Source organism: Gobius niger, assembly GCF_951799975.1.
Source record: "Gobius niger genome assembly, chromosome: 9".
Taxonomy (NCBI): domain Eukaryota; kingdom Metazoa; phylum Chordata; class Actinopteri; order Gobiiformes; family Gobiidae; genus Gobius; species Gobius niger.
The window spans coordinates 489327-505341 of NC_136860.1; the positions used below are offsets into that span (position 1 = coordinate 489327).

The 16015-nt window shown below is 47.7% G+C and overlaps 2 protein-coding genes across 2 annotated transcripts in view; both read left to right on the forward strand.

The window, feature by feature from the left end:
- LOC306968375 (titin-like) overlaps positions 1-16015 on the forward strand; it is a gene marked incomplete at its 3' end in the record, with an annotated part of 138214 nt that overhangs the window by 100182 nt on the left and 22017 nt on the right. The gene's annotated exons all lie outside the window — the stretch shown is intronic.
- Positions 1-16015, forward strand: part of LOC306968249 (titin-like) — a gene marked incomplete at both ends in the record, with an annotated part of 35070 nt that overhangs the window by 18001 nt on the left and 1054 nt on the right. Inside the window, 9 exons of the mRNA XM_079563593.1 lie at positions 1116-1397; positions 2494-2772; positions 3426-3704; positions 4540-4818; positions 9581-9859; positions 10107-10385; positions 12586-12864; positions 14135-14488; positions 15245-15523. Of these exons, the coding sequence (XP_079419719.1) occupies positions 1116-1397; positions 2494-2772; positions 3426-3704; positions 4540-4818; positions 9581-9859; positions 10107-10385; positions 12586-12864; positions 14135-14488; positions 15245-15523 (2589 nt within the window). The remainder of the gene's footprint in view (positions 1-1115; positions 1398-2493; positions 2773-3425; positions 3705-4539; positions 4819-9580; positions 9860-10106; positions 10386-12585; positions 12865-14134; positions 14489-15244; positions 15524-16015) is intronic.

Consider the following 16015-nt stretch of genomic DNA (forward strand, 5'->3'; position numbering starts at 1 on the left):
TTGGGCGACAGGAGTTTTTCAGCGATAGAGTCAATCTGTGTCCCATCATGAAAGTACTGAGAGTCTGTGAGCACCAGGGATCTTCTGGAGCAGATGTGAGGCACAAACATAAGAATCAGGCTCTGAACATCTGGATCATTGAAACTAGTTCCTGAAACATTTATAAAGTGCCAGGTTGACGACACGAGACAGCCTTATTCCAGCTGAGGGCGACTTTAAGAGCATTAAGTTATTCGAGGGCTGCCAGTTACAAACAAATCCTAAAGACTTAAACGTACACTGTTCACTTATAGGATATTGACCCCATATTATATTAAAATAGCTTTATTTTAAACTCATACTGAGTCACAAGAACCGAAATAACTGTAATTTTAAGAATTAGATTCAAGAAGTGTTTTACACTTTAGAAAAAGTCCCAAGGGCTACTGGACACGCCCCAAAGGGCCCCTGGGCGCCCGCGGGCCCCACGTTGGTGACCCCTGCTTTAGACTCTTCCAGACGAGGACAGACCCTGACTGAGATCACCCCTCTTTACCCCCCCTCTAGACCCGCCCTCTAGACCCGCCCTCTAGACCCGCCCTCTAGACCCGCCCTCTAGACCCGCCCTCTAGACCCGCCCTCTAGACCCGCCCTCTAGACCCGCCCCTGCCTCGAGATAAAGGGGAAAAAGTCACTTTCTTTTCTTTCTAAAACAAAGTTGAATGAAATGTGAAACTTGAACAGCTCGACTTCAGAGTCTTTGGAAACTTCTTTGAACCAAATCAGACGCTTTTGTATAAATCGCGCTCGATCCAAATGTTTATCCAGTTCTTCTGTCGGAGGAGTCGATTTGTTTTGGAGAAAGATCTTTGTAAATGAGTTCATGTTGAGGCTTAACCTCGTGATTAAACCAGTCCGACGGTGAAAGAGGTTTAGTTCCTAATGAGGAAAGTGGGATCGTTTACATTAAAGCCACTCAAATATTAAACGTGGAATGAGATAGCGAGTTTGGCTTTACCCCAATCTAACTTAGACGCTTCTCCACTGGAGGTCAAATACAAAGGTCCCGCTGGAGCAGAGGAGGTTCACCCCGGTGTAAACCCGGTCCTGGTTCTGACCCGGTCCCGCCCCCTCAGAGCCCGTGCGTTTGGTGAAGCGTCTCCGGGACGTGACCTGGGAGCTGGGGAAGCCTCTGCGCCTGGAGGTGACCTTCTCCGGGACTCCGCCCACTCACGTGACCTGGCACAAAGACGGGAAACTCATCTGGGCGTCGTATCAGTACAACGTCCACAGCAACGGCTCCTCCTCCATCTTAGACGTGCTGAACTCGGACCGAGCGCTCGCCGCCGGCGTCTACGGCGTCACCGTGGACAACGGCGTGGGCAGCGACTCCTGCCAGGCCACAGTCACCATGCAGGGTAACAGCGCCGCCCTGTGGGTGTGGAGGCGCTTCAGAGGCTGCCGAGGGAGGCGTTGTGTGAGGGCAGGGCCGCTTTACCAGTGCTTTAACCATACCGATACCGATACCGATACCAGTGCTGTAACCATACCGATACCGATACCAGTGCTTTAACGATACCAGTGCTGTAACGATACCGATACCAGTGCTTTAACCATACCGATACCGATACCGATACCAGTGCTGTAACCATACCGATACCGATACCAGTGCTTTAACGATACCAGTGCTGTAACGATACCGATACCAGTGCTTTAACCATACCGATACCGATACCAGTGCTTTAACGATACCGATACCAGTGCTGTAACGATACCGATATCAGTGCTTTACCGATACCGATACCAGTGCTTCAACGATACCGATACCAGTGCTTTAACGATACCGATACCAGTGCTTTAACCATACCGATACTTTAACCATACCGATACCAGTGCTTTAACGATACCGATAATCTGGTGCTTTTCACAATGTGAAACACGTTAGCATTTTAGCGTAGCTTAGCCGGAGTTAGCAGGTCGTTCATGTGATTCATACATGTCAGTGAACGGTCACTCGTAAAGGACGGCACTGACTCTTTTACCATGAGGTTTGGTGAATCTCTCTTAATGTGAGAGTGACTAATGTGACAAAGGAAAAATAAAGACGGGCTGAATCGTCGTGTAATATTTTGAAACAGTTCCAAACGAGTTAATGGAGGAGGTTAAATGAGTGACTCGCACGTCACTATTTCAGACTCTTTTAAGACTGAACTTGTGACTCAACACAATATCTGTCAGTTTCCTTCATGACTTTCATAGACCCTTTCATGCTCATGGATAACGTATCAGGTTGTCCCGTTAAAGCTGGGTCTGATCAGCCTTGTGATCCTGGTGATCCTGGTGATCCTCGTGAGCCGCGTCAGCTCCATGTGTCAGAGAGTTCGTCACTGGTTTGTAGCCACGGCTCTTATTCCGAAGTCGGTTGATCAGAAGAAGAACTCACGGCAGCCTCTGAACCCTCGCTCCATCGTTCTTCTTAAACTCTGACCCTAACCCTCCGCTCGCGTCCCTCAGAGCGCCCGCACTTCCCCGAGCCGCTGCGCCCCCTGCAGGTGGCGGTGGGGAAGGCGGCTCAGATGTCGTGCCGCGTTCAGGGCACGCCGGACATCGCCGTGTCGTGGTTCTGCGGCGCCGGAGCGCTGCGTCCGTCCGAGCGCTGCAAGATGGACTTCAAGAACGGACTGGCCACGCTGACCCTGACCAAGACCAGCCCCGAGGACCTCGGGGAGTACACGCTGCGGGCCGAGAACAGAGTGGGCCAGAGCCACTGCAGCGCCACCCTCAGCGTGCAAGGTGAACTGCAGCTCATACAAGAGAATCAGGTTTAATCTGCTTCAACCTGGCTGAAAACGGAAACAAAGTCCACAACGTCTGCGCGTCCCGGGACATGGAGTTCATGAGAATTTACAAACTCTGTTTTCAATATAAAGCTCTTAATCGTCGTCTTTTAGAAACGTTACAGCTCAAACAAAAGCCTGAACAGTCAGATGTCTGCGCTTTGGTCAGGACTCTTGTTCCACCTGATTGTCCTTGTGTTAAACTCCATGTGGTGAGAAACTGTAGAAAACGAGGAATTCATCGTTTCACTGAATGTTTTAAAACCACGAATAACATCATAGAAAAAAGTTTAGTTAAACCTCAAACTTCATTCTCTCCGGCCTCATGGATCGGATTTTGTACAAATTTTAAAACTCTTTATGAACTTTATATCTTGTTGGTTAATCGTCTTTTGGAAACAGCCGTAACTTTAAAATGTCTGAGCTTTAATCCAGAGCTTTGCGTCGCGTCTCCAACAGTGAACCTTCTACAACTGCAGTCGTATTGATTTAAAACTGATCTTTCACTCGGGAGTTCTTGCGTTTCCGTTTTGCGACTCTTCTCCGTCAGCCATGTTGAACCCTCATGCCCGCTCGCCTCTTTACTAACCCCCTCCCCTCGCCGTCCAGAGCCCGTGCGGTTCGTGCGCCCCCTGCAGGACACGTCCTTCTGCGTGGGGAAGCCTCTGGTCCTGGCCTGCTCCTACACGGGCAGCCAGCCAGCCAGCGCCACCTGGTGGAAGGACGGGAAGTTCATCTGGGCTTCGTACAAGTACAACGTGAAGACCACGAGCTCGCTGTGCGTCCTGGAGGTTCTGAACGCCGACCGCGAGGAGGCGCAGGGACAGTACTCCTGCGAGGTGTCCAACGCCGCGGGCAAAGACAAGTGCCACGCCCGCGTCACGCTAGGTACCGCCCACAAACGCCATCTTTATACTTACCATACTTATACCACCAATCAGAGACGGTTCTGGACAAACGAGTCTGAGGGTCGCAGCGCCCTCTGGTGCTGGAGGAGGGAAACGTCACTGTTCTTTCTCAGACGCTCAGTCAAAGGAATCTTAAAGTCGTGATTTTGAACTCTGTAAAGATCCTCGGAACCAATGTGAATCTTACAGAGCAGAAACCGAAACACTTCACATGAGCCAGTCAGCGCCAGGGTGACTCACATTTATCCTTCGTAGGAGGTTTTTTCCATGCTGTTTATAATGTAAAATGGTCTTATTAATTTACATCTCATGTCTTGATCAGAATCACCATTTCACCTCATCATCGCAGGAACATTATACTGATACTTTGCTAATTCCAGCTGTGCCGCATATTCGCGGGTTATGGGCGGGTTCTGCTGCCAACACCTGGCAACCCTGATGGGCATTGTTACGGCCCAGACACACTGATGTAGTTTGGAGAAAACATCTGCTCTTTTTAACTCTAATACCGCCGGTAAACCCCGCTGGTAAACCCCGCTGGTAAACCCCGCCGGTAAACCCCGCTGGTAAACCCCGCTGGTAAACCCCGCTGGTAAACCCCGCTGTGACTGAGCTCCAGTGGAACGTTTATACTTGTGAAAGGTTCTTCAGGTCTGCTAACGCTAACATTTTGCGCTGCGCTTCTTTTACTAAATGCTGAAGTTTCTCCATAACCGTCTCTGATTGGAGCTCCTCTGCTAAAGCTAAAGCTAAAGCTAAAGCTACTGTTGACCTCACTCACTTTGCTCCTCCCCTTAACCCCCCCTCCCCCGCAGAGCCGCCGCGCTTCACCGAGCCGCTGTGTGACGCGTTCTTCCGCGTGCGCGAGCCGCTGGCGTTAGAGGCGCGGTTCTGCGGCAGCCGCAACATTTCAGTGACGTGGAAAAAAGACGACAAACTTATCTGGGCTTCGTACAAATACAACGTGAAGACGACGGACTCTTCCAGCCGACTCGAGGTTCTGAACGCCGACCGTGAAAACGCCGCAGGGAAATACACCTGCGAGATCAGCAACAGCGCCGGAGCAGACAGCTGCAGCGCCACCATCAGGCTCGGTAAAGAACGGCAGGATCAGGGCGTTAGGAACTATCGGGGCTTTAGAAACGATCAGGGCTTTAGAAACGATCAGAGCTTTAGAAACGATCAGGACTTTAGAAACGATCAGGGCTTTAGAAACGATCAGGGCTTTAGGAAACGATCAGGACTTTAGAAACGATCAGGACTTTAGAAACGATCAGAGCTTTAGAAACGATCAGGACTTTAGAAACGATCAGGACTTTAGAAACGATCAGGGCTTTAGAAACGATCAGGGCTTTAGGAAACGATCAGGACTTTAGAAACGATCAGGACTTTAGAAACGATCAGGACTTTAGGAAACGATCAGGACTTTAGAAACGATCAGGGCTTTAGAAACGATCAGGGCTTTAGGAAACGATCAGGGCTTTAGGAAACGATCAGGACTTTAGAAACGATCAGAGCTTTAGAAACGATCAGGGCTTTCGAAACGATCAGGACTTTAGAAACGATCAGGGCTTTAGAAACGATCAGAGCTTTAGAAACGATCAGGACTTTAGAAACGATCAGGGCTTTAGAAACGATCAGGGCTTTAGAAGCGATCAGGACTTTAGAAACGATCAGAGCTTTAGAAACGATCAGGACTTTAGAAACGATCAGAGCTTTAGAAACGATCAGGACTTTAGAAACGATCAGGACTTTAGAAACGATCAGGACTTTAGAAACGATCAGAGCTTTAGAAACGATCAGGACTTTAGAAACGATCAGAGCTTTAGAAACGATCAGGACTTTAGAAACGATCAGGGCTTTAGAAACGATCAGGACTTTAGAAACGATCAGGGCTTTAGGAAACGATCAGGACTTTAGAAACGATCAGAGCTTTAGAAACGATCAGGGCTTTCGAAACGATCAGGACTTTAGAAACGATCAGGGCTTTAGAAACGATCAGAGCTTTAGAAACGATCAGGGCTTTAGGAAACGATCAGGACTTTAGAAACGATCAGGGCTTTAGAAACGATCAGAGCTTTAGAAACGATCAGAGCTTTAGAAACGATCAGGACTTTAGAAACGATCAGAGCTTTAGAAACGATCAGGGCTTTAGAAACGATCAGAGCTTTAGAAACGATCAGAGCTTTAGAAACGATCAGAGCTTTAGAAACGATCAGAGCTTTAGAAACGATCAGAGCTTTAGAAACGATCAGAGCTTTAGAAACGATCAGGGCTTTCGAAACGATCAGGACTTTAGAAACGATCAGGGCTTTAGAAACGATCAGAGCTTTAGAAACGATCAGAGCTTTAGAAACGATCAGGGCTTTAGGAAACGATCAGGACTTTAGAAACGATCAGGGCTTTAGAAACGATCAGGGCTTTAGAAACGATCAGGACTTTAGGAAACGATCAGGGCTTTAGAAACGATCAGGGCTTTAGAAACGATCAGAGCTTTAGAAACGATCAGAGCTTTAGAAACGATCAGGGCTTTAGAAACGATCAGGGCTTTAGAAACGATCAGAGCTTTAGAAACGATCAGAGCTTTCGAAACGATCAGAGCTTTAGAAACGATCAGAGCTTTAGAAACGATCAGAGCTTTAGAAACGATCAGGGCTTTAGAAACGATCAGAGCTTTAGAAACGATCAGGACTTTAGAAACGATCAGGACGTTAGAAACGATCAGGACTTTAGAAACGATCAGGGCTTTAGGAACGATCAGGACTTTAGAAACGATCAGGACTTTAGAAACGATCAGGGCTTAAGGAAACGATCAGGGCTTTAGAAACGATCAGGGCTTAAGGAAACGATCAGGGCTTTAGAAACGATCAGGACTTTAGAAACGATCAGGGCTTTAGAAACGATCAGAGCTTTAGAAACGATCAGGACGTTAGAAACGATCAGGGCTTTAGAAACGATCAGGGCTTTAGAAACGATCAGGGCTTTAGAAACGATCAGGACTTTAGGAAACGATCAGGGCTTTAGAAACGATCAGGGCTTAAGGAAACGATCAGGGCTTTAGAAACGATCAGGGCTTAAGGAAACGATCAGAGCTTTAGAAACGATCAGAGCTTTAGAAACGATCAGAGCTTTGGAAACGATCAGGGCTTTAGAAACGATCAGGACTTTAGAAACGATCAGGACTTTAGAAACGATCAGGACTTTAGAAACGATCAGGACTTTAGAAACGATCAGGGCTTTAGGAAACGATCAGGACTTTAGAAACGATCAGGGCTTTAGAAACGATCAGGACTTTAGAAACGATCAGGGCTTTAGAAACGATCAGGACTTTAGAAACGATCAGGACTTTAGAAACGATCAGGGCTTTAGAAACGATCAGGGCTTTAGAAACGATCAGGGCTTTAGAAACGATCAGGACTTTAGAAACGATCAGAGCTTTAGAAACGATCAGAGCTTTAGAAACGATCAGGACTTTAGAAACGATTAGGACTTTAGAAACAATCAGGACTTTAGAAACAATCAGGGCTTTAGAAACGATCAGAACTTTAGAAACGATCAGAACTTTAGAAACGATCAGGGCTTTAGAAACGATCAGGACTTTAGAAACGATCAGAACTTTAGAAACGATCAGGACTTTAGAAACAATCAGGGCTTTAGAAACGATCAGGACTTTAGAAACGATCAGAACTTTAGAAACGATCAGGACTTTAGAAACGATCAGGACTTTAGGAACGATCGGGACTTTAGAAACGATCAGGACTTTAAGAAACGATCAGGGCTTTAGAAACGATCAGGACTTTAGAAACGATCAGGACTTTAGAAACGATCAGGACTTTAGAAACGATCAGGACTTTAGAAACGATCAGAGCTTTAGAAACGATCAGGACTTTAGAAACGATCAGGACTTTAGAAACGATCAGGACTTTAGAAACGATCAGAGCTTTAGAAACGATCAGGGCTTTAGAAACGATCAGGGCTATAGAAACGATCAGGACTTTAGAAACGATCAGGACTTTAGAAACGATCAGAGCTTTAGAAACGATCAGGACTTTAGAAACGATCAGGACTTTAGAAACGATCAAGACTTTAGAAACGATCAGGGTTTTAGAAACGATCAGGACTTTAGAAACGATCAGAGCTTTAGGAAACGATCAGGACTTTAGAAACGATCAGGGCTTTAGAAACGATCAGGACTTTAGAAACGATCAGGGCTTTAGAAACGATCAGAGCTTTAGAAACGATCAGGGCTTTAGAAACGATCAGGGCTTTAGAAACGATCAGAGCTTTAGAAACGATCAGGACTTTAGGAACGATCAGAGCTTTAGAAACGATCAGGGCTTTAGAAACGATCAGGGCTTTAGAAACGATCAGGGCTTTAGAAACGATCAGGACTTTAGAAACGATCAGGGCTTTAGAAACGATCAGGACTTTAGGAAACGATCAGGGCTTTAGAAACAATCAGGACTTTAGAAACGATCAGGGCTTTAGAAACGATCAGGACTTTAGAAACGATCAGGGCTTTAGAAACGATCAGGGCTTTAGAAACGATCAGGGCTTTAGAAACGATCAGGGCTTTAGAAACGATCAGAGCTTTAGAAACGATCAGAGCTTTAGAAACGATCAGGACTTTAGAAACGATCAGGGCTTTAGAAACGATCAGGACTTTAGGAAACGATCAGGGCTTTAGAAACAATCAGGACTTTAGAAACGATCAGGGCTTTAGAAACGATCAGGGCTTTAGAAACGATCAGGACTTTAGAAACGATCAGGCTTTAGAAACGATCAGGGCTTTAGAAACGATCAGGGCTTTAGAAACGATCAGGACTTTAGGAAACGATCAGGACTTTAGAAACGATCAGGGCTTTAGAAACGATCAGGACTTTAGAAACGATCAGAGCTTTAGAAACGATCAGAGCTTTAGAAACGATCAGGACTTTAGAAACGATCAGGACTTTAGGAACGATCAGGACTTTAGAAACGATCAGGGCTTTAGAAACGATCAGGGCTTTAGAAACGATCAGAGCTTTAGAAACGATCAGGACTTTAGAAACGATCAGGACTTTAGAAACGATCAGAGCTTTAGAAACGATCAGGACTTTAGAAACGATCAGGACTTTAGAAACTATCAGGACTTTAGAAACGATCAGGGCTTTAGAAACGATCAGGACTTTAGGAACGATCAGGACTTTAGAAACGATCAGGACTTTAGAAACTATCAGGACTTTAGAAACGATCAGGACTTTAGAAACGATCAGGACTTTAGAAACGATCAGGACTTTAGAAACGATCAGGACTTTAGAAACGATCAGGACTTTAGAAACGATCAGAGCTTTAGAAACTGGTTTCTGGTTTAGTCTCTTAGCTCTGGTTTAGTCTCTTAGCTCTGGTTTAGTCTCTGGTTTAGTCTCTGGTTTAGTCTCTGGTTTAGTCTCTGGTTTAGTCTCTGGTTTAGTCTCTGGTTTAGTCTCTGGTTTAGTCTCTGGTTTAGTCTCTGGTTTAGTCTCTGGTTTAGTCTCTTAGCTCTGGTTTAGTCTCTGGTTTAGTCTCTGGTTTAGTCTCTGGTTTAGTCTCTGGTTTAGTCTCTGGTTTAGTCTCTGGGTTCCTCTCTGGTTTAGTCTCTGGTTTAGTCTCTGGTTTAGTCTCTGGTTTAGTCTCTGGTTTAGTCTCTGGTTTAGTCTCTGGTTTAGTCTCTTAGCTCTGGTTTAGTCTCTGGTTTAGTCTCTTAGCTGTGGTTTAGTCTCTGGTTTAGTCTCTGGTTTAGTCTCTGGTTTAGTCTCTGGTTTAGTCTCTGGTTTAGTCTCTGGTTTAGTCTCTTCGCTCTGGCTTCGTCTCTAACGCTGTTCACCGCCTGTGCAGAGCCTCCTCACTTCACTCGCCGTCTCTGTAACTCCTTCTACAAACTGGGCCGCCCGCTGACGCTGCGTTGCGAGTTCGTGGGCAGCCAGCGCCTCCACGTGTCCTGGAGGAAAGACGGGAAACCCATCTGGGCGTCGTACAAGTACAACGTGAGGACCACGGGCCGCTCCAGCGAGCTGCAGATCCTCAACTGTGACGGCCGCGACGCCATCGGCAAATACTCCTGCGAGGTGGAGAACGCCGAGGGCCACGCCGTGTGCCACTGCCTCGTGCGCGTCGGTAACTAACGCCTCTTACCTTTGATCATTCACTAACAGGGCTTTAACTAGTGATCATTAACTAACAGGGCTTTATCTTTAACTAGTGATCATTAACTAACAGGGCTTTATCTTTAACTAGTGATCATTAACTAGCAGGTCTTTGTTGAGTCATAACGATAACCGGATCGTTACCTCTGACCCGTCCTCGTCACTAGCCGGTCTTTAGTTCCGTCTTCAGTCACTAACTCCTCCTCCGAACCCTCCAGAGCCCGTGCACTTCACCACTCCGCTCCGCGACGCCACCTACAGCCTGGGCTCAGACCTGCGCCTGTACTGCGGCTTCAGCGGGAGCCCGCCGGTGCACGTGAGCTGGAGGAAGGACGGCCGGCCCATCTGGGCGTCGTACAAATACAACGTGAAGCGAACGGACGACTCGTGCGAGCTGCAGGTGCTGAACGCCGACCGGCTGGCGGCGCAGGGAGAGTACGTCTGCGAGATCTCCAACTCCGAGAACACGGCCTCGTGCGCCGCCGACGTCACGCTAGGTAACGACCGGGGACTGACCAGGGTTACTATGACAACGACCAGGACTGACCAGGGTTACTATGACAACGACCAGGACTGACCAGGGTTACTATGACAACGACCAGGACTGACCAGGGTTACTATGACAACGACCAGGACTGGGCCAGGGCTACTAGGACAAACACCAGGACTGACCAGGGTTACTAGGACAAACACCAGGACTGGGCCAGGGCTACTAGGACAAACACCAGGACTGACCAGGGTTACTAGGACAAACACCAGGACTGGGCCAGGGTTACTAGGACAACGACCAGGATGGCCACGAAAGTCTTTTAAAATAAGTTCAGTTTTCATTTCATCTGGATTTGATGAAAGCAAAATGTCTCATCAGGTTCTTTTCAAAGTCTTTCTCAATTCAGCGTGAGACAAAGTTCTTAATGCACTTGTGACATAACCCTCAACACAATAAAAGGGTTTAATTCCTGATGAGTCACTTGAAGAAGATCAAACTTCAAACTTCTTCTAAACGGTCACTGAGTTTGAGCTGAAATGATGAATAGTTTGGAGGAACTGGTTCTGGAGCGAGGTCTTGTGTGGAATAAGGAGGTGGGTTTGGTCTCTGCTGGGGCAGCGAGGCGCCCCCTGGAGGCTCGTCTGCGCTTTGTAAATGCAGCTGTTTCCATCTCACACGTGACGTTGTTTTTCTAAACGCTGCTTCTGTGTCAAAGTCTGTTCGAGATCAAACTCTGCTTTGTTTCATGAACTTGTATTCGTTATCGTGGGGTTTCCTTCAATGTGTTGGTTTTACTTTGACATGAACCTCTTCAGCTTCCACAGCTACGACGCAATGATCTGCAGTTTGTCCTTTCTGTTTGTGCTGGTTCTCAAACTCCGGTGTTTGGTGCATTTTCTGAAAGACTGTTTCTTTGAGGGTTTTGTAAAGAGTAAAGAGCTGTTTCTTTGAGGGTTTTGTAAAGAGTAAAGAGCCGTTTCTTTGAGGGTTTTGTAAAGAGTAAAGAGCTGTTTCTTTGAGGGTTTTGTAAAGAGTAAAGAGCTGTTTCTTTGAGGGTTTTATAAAGAGTAAAGAGCTGTTTCTTTAAGGGTTTTGTAAAGAGTAAAGAGCTGTTTCTTTGAGGGTTTTGTAAAGAGTAAAGAGCTGTTTCTTTAAGGGTTTGGTAAAGAGTAAAGAGCCGTTTCTTTGAGGGTTTTGTAAAGAGTAAAGAGCTGTTTCTTTGAGGGTTTTGTAAAGAGTAAAGAGCCGTTTCTTTGAGGGTTTTGTAAAGAGTAAAGAGCCGTTTCTTTGAGGGTTTTGTAAAGAGTAAAGAGCTGTTTCTTTAAGGGTTTTGTAAAGAGTAAAGAGCTGTTTCTTTGAGGGTTTTGTAAAGAGTAAAGAGCTGTTTCTTTGAGGGTTTTGTAAAGAGTAAAGAGCCGTTTCTTTGAGGGTTTTGTAAAGAGTAAAGAGCCGTTTCTTTGAGGGTTTTGTAAAGAGTAAAGAGCTGTTTCTTTAAGGGTTTTGTAAAGAGTAAAGAGCTGTTTCTTTGAGGGTTTTGTAAAGAGTAAAGAGCTGTTTCTTTGAGGGTTTTGTAAAGAGTAAAGAGCTGTTTCTTTGAGGGTTTTGTAAAGAGTAAAGAGCCGTTTCTTTGAGGGTTTTGTAAAGAGTAAAGAGCTGTTTCTTTGAGGGTTTTGTAAAGAGTAAAGAGCTGTTTCTTTAAGGGTTTTGTAAAGAGTAAAGAGCTGTTTCTTTGAGGGTTTTGTAAAGAGTAAAGAGCTGTTTCTTTGAGGGTTTTGTAAAGAGTAAAGAGCCGTTTCTTTGAGGGTTTTGTAAAGAGTAAAGAGCTGTTTCTTTAAGGGATTTGTAAAGAGTAAAGAGCTGTTTCTTTAAGGGATTTGTAAAGAGTAAAGAGCCATTTCTTTGAGGGTTTTGTAAAGAGTAAAGAGCTGTTTCTTTAAGGGCTTTGTAAAGAGTAAAGAGCTGTTTCTTTAAGGGATTTGTAAAGAGTAAAGAGCTGTTTCTTTGGCGGTTTTGTCTCGGTTCCTAACGTCAGTTGCTGTCACCTTGGCCCTAACTCTAGACCCTCAGATTACCCCCTTCACCCTCAGATTACCCCCTTTCCCCTCAGATTACCCCCTTCACCCTCAGATTACCCCCTTCACCCTCAGCCCTGGCCTCACACTGACCTCCGTCTGTTTCGCTGCTCACTAACTGCGTGTGTCCACCAGAGCCCGTGCGCTTCACCAAAGCGCTGCGGGACGTGTGCTTCAGCGTGGGCCGGCCGCTGAGCCTCTCCGTGGGCTTCACCGGCTCGTCACGCGTCCACGTGTCCTGGAGGAAGGACGACAAACCCATCTGGGCCTCGTATCAGTACAACGTGAAGAGGAGCGAGCGGGCGTGTGTGCTGGAGGTGCTGAACGCCGACCGCGAGGAGGCGGCCGGGAAGTACACCTGCGAGATCTCCAACAGCGTGAGCCGGGCCGAGTGCAGCGCCCACGCCACGCTGGGTAAGGACGCTGAACACACGCTAAACAAACACGCTAAACACACGCTAAACACACGCTAAACACACGCTAAACACACACGCTAAACACACGCTAAACACACCTGCGAGATCTCCAACAGCGTGAGCCGGGCCGAGTGCAGCGCCCACGCCACGCTGGGTAAGCACGCTGAGCACACGCTAAACACACGCTAAACACACGCTAAACACACGCTGAACACACGCTAAACACACACGCTAAACACACGCTAAACACACCTGCGAGATCTCCAACAGCGTGAGCCGGGCCGAGTGCAGCGCCCACGCCAGCCTCGGTAAGCACGCTAAACACACGCTAAACACACCTGCGAGATCTCCAACAGCGTGAGCCGGGCCGAGTGCAGCGCCCACGCCACGCTGGGTAAGCACGCTAAGCACACGCTAAACACACGCTAAACACACGCTAAACACACGCTAAACACACGCTAAACACACACGCTAAACACACGCTAAACACACGCTAAACACACGCTAAACACACGCTAAACACACACGCTAAACACACGCTGAACACACGCTAAACACACGCTAAACACACGCTAAACACACGCTAAACACACGCTAAACACACCTGCGAGATCTCCAACAGTGTGAGCCGGGCCGAGTGCAGCGCCCACGCCACGCTCGGTAAACACGCTAAACAAACATGCCAAAGCTAACCACAGTAGCCATTAGCAAAGCTACAAAGGCTCACAAACACAAACTGATACATCAGATCAAGTCTGCAGAATGAAATCACACGTAACCTATGCCATAAACAGCAGGATTTGACTCTGGAAGTAAAAACACCGCTAGCATCCGTTAGCATGCGGCCGCACACGTCTGTAGCCTGATATTGATAAACATTAGTCATGACCACAATTCTCTCTCTGAAGCACTGCACACTGAAGACAGAGCAGCTCACGATTTTACAAACCCCACGTCCTGCAACGTCCTTGCTCAGTGAACACCAGCCCTAACAAGCTAACAAGCTAATAAGCTAAGAAGCTAAGAAGCTAAGAAGCTAACCTCCACAAAGCAGCAGTATCTTATACTTGTGCCACTTGTGGATTCACTAAACATGCAGAAAAACAAACACTTACATTACTCACCAAACGCTGACATCACTCTTCCTTTGTGTACAAGCTTCAAAAGTACAAGAGTCTCCCATAAATAATGTCCAGGTTTTGGAACATCTCCTCCTTAGCCACAGCGTAGGCTAGCCTCTTCTTCACACCCTGACTCCTCCCCCTCAGAGCCTCACCCTAACTCCTCCCCTCAGAGCCTCAGCCTGACTCCTCCCCCTCCTCCCACAGAGCCGGTGCGTGTGGTGCGCCCCCTGCAGGACGCCTCGTACGCCCTGGGCCAGCCGTTAGCCCTGGAGGTGGGCTTCACGGGCAGCCAGCACGTCCACGTGTCCTGGACCAAAGACGACAAACCCATCTGGGCGTCGTACAAGTACAACGTGAAGACGACCACGAACTCGAGCCGCCTCGAGGTGCTCAACTCTGACCGCGAGGAGGCGCAGGGTCGCTACGCCGTCACGCTGTCCAACAGCTGCAGCTCCGTGAGCAGCGACGCTCACGTGCTCTGCAAGGTCAAGAAGAGAGGTACGGAATACTGCTGTGAATACTGCTGTGAATACTGCTGTGAATACTGCTGTGACTACTGCAACCACTACTGCAACCACTACTGCAACCACTACTGCCAATACTGCTATAACTACTGCAACCACTACTGCAACCACTACTGCCAATACTACTATAACTACTGCAACCACTACTGCCAATACTACTATAACTACTGCAACCACTACTGCAACCACTACTGCCAATACTACTATAACTACTGCAACCACTACTGCAACCACTACTGCCAATACTACTATAACTACTGCAACCACTACTGCCAATACTACTATAACTACTGCAACCACTACTGCAACCACTACTGCCAATACTACTATAACTACTGCAACCACTGCTGCCAATACTACTGTGAATACTGCTATAACTACTGCCATTTCTACTACTGTCAACATCACTAACTTCACTGCAAACACGATTCTGACGCTCACGTGCTGAGAGGAAGACCAGTAACGGGACGTCCTGTCACAGTCACGGCTGATTCTGTGCTTATCCTGGCTGTTTACTGACACCTACTGGTCAGACTCGGAACAACTACTGCTATAACTACTGTTACTGCTTCTACTAATACATTATCATTGTCCTAACAAAGACTCCCTGACTCTAACCCCCCCCCCCCCTCTGCCTCCCCCTGATAACCCCCCCTCTGATAACCCCCCCTCTGATAACCCCCCCTCTGATAACCCCCCCTCTGATAACCCCCCTCTGCCTCCCCCTCAGAGCCGCCTCACTTCGTGCGTAAACTGGACAACACCACGTTCCGCCTGGGGGAGGCGCTGTCCCTGCGCGTGGCCTTCAGGGCCAGTGAGCGCGTGAGCGTGAGCTGGAGGAAAGACGGACGTCCCATCTGGGCTTCGTACAAATACAACGTGAAAACCAACGACTGCAGCTGCGTCCTGGACGTGCTCAACGCCGACCGCGAGGACGCCAGGGGGCGCTACAGCTGCGAGATCTCCAACCGGGACGGCACCGAGAGCTGCCAGGCCTACGTCACGCTAGGTACCGGACTGAGGGTTCAGGAACACGCTAACAGAGGGCTCACCAACACGCTAACAGAGGGTTCACCAACACGCTAACAGAGGGCTCACCAACACGCTAACAGAGGGCTCACCAACACGCTAACAGAGGGTTCACCAACACGCTAACAGAGGGCTCACCAACACGCTAACAGAGGGCTCACCAACACGCTAACAGAGGGCTCACCAACACGCTAACAGAGGGTTCACCAACACGCTAACTGAGGCGCAGACAGAGCTAATGATAACACTATAGCTAAAGCTAACCTCTGCTAATGCTAGCCTCTGTGGTTTCTACTTGACAGTTAAACTCTGTGGGAACACTCGGGTGACCAGTGGGCTGTAACATTTATTTTTCTCCCAAAGTTGAACAAAAAGTCTCATGTGCATTAAATGGACCAATCCGCTGTGAGACAGACTTCAGTGCTGATCAGATGGTTCAGTCGGACACTTAGTAAAACACCAGCTCTGGTCA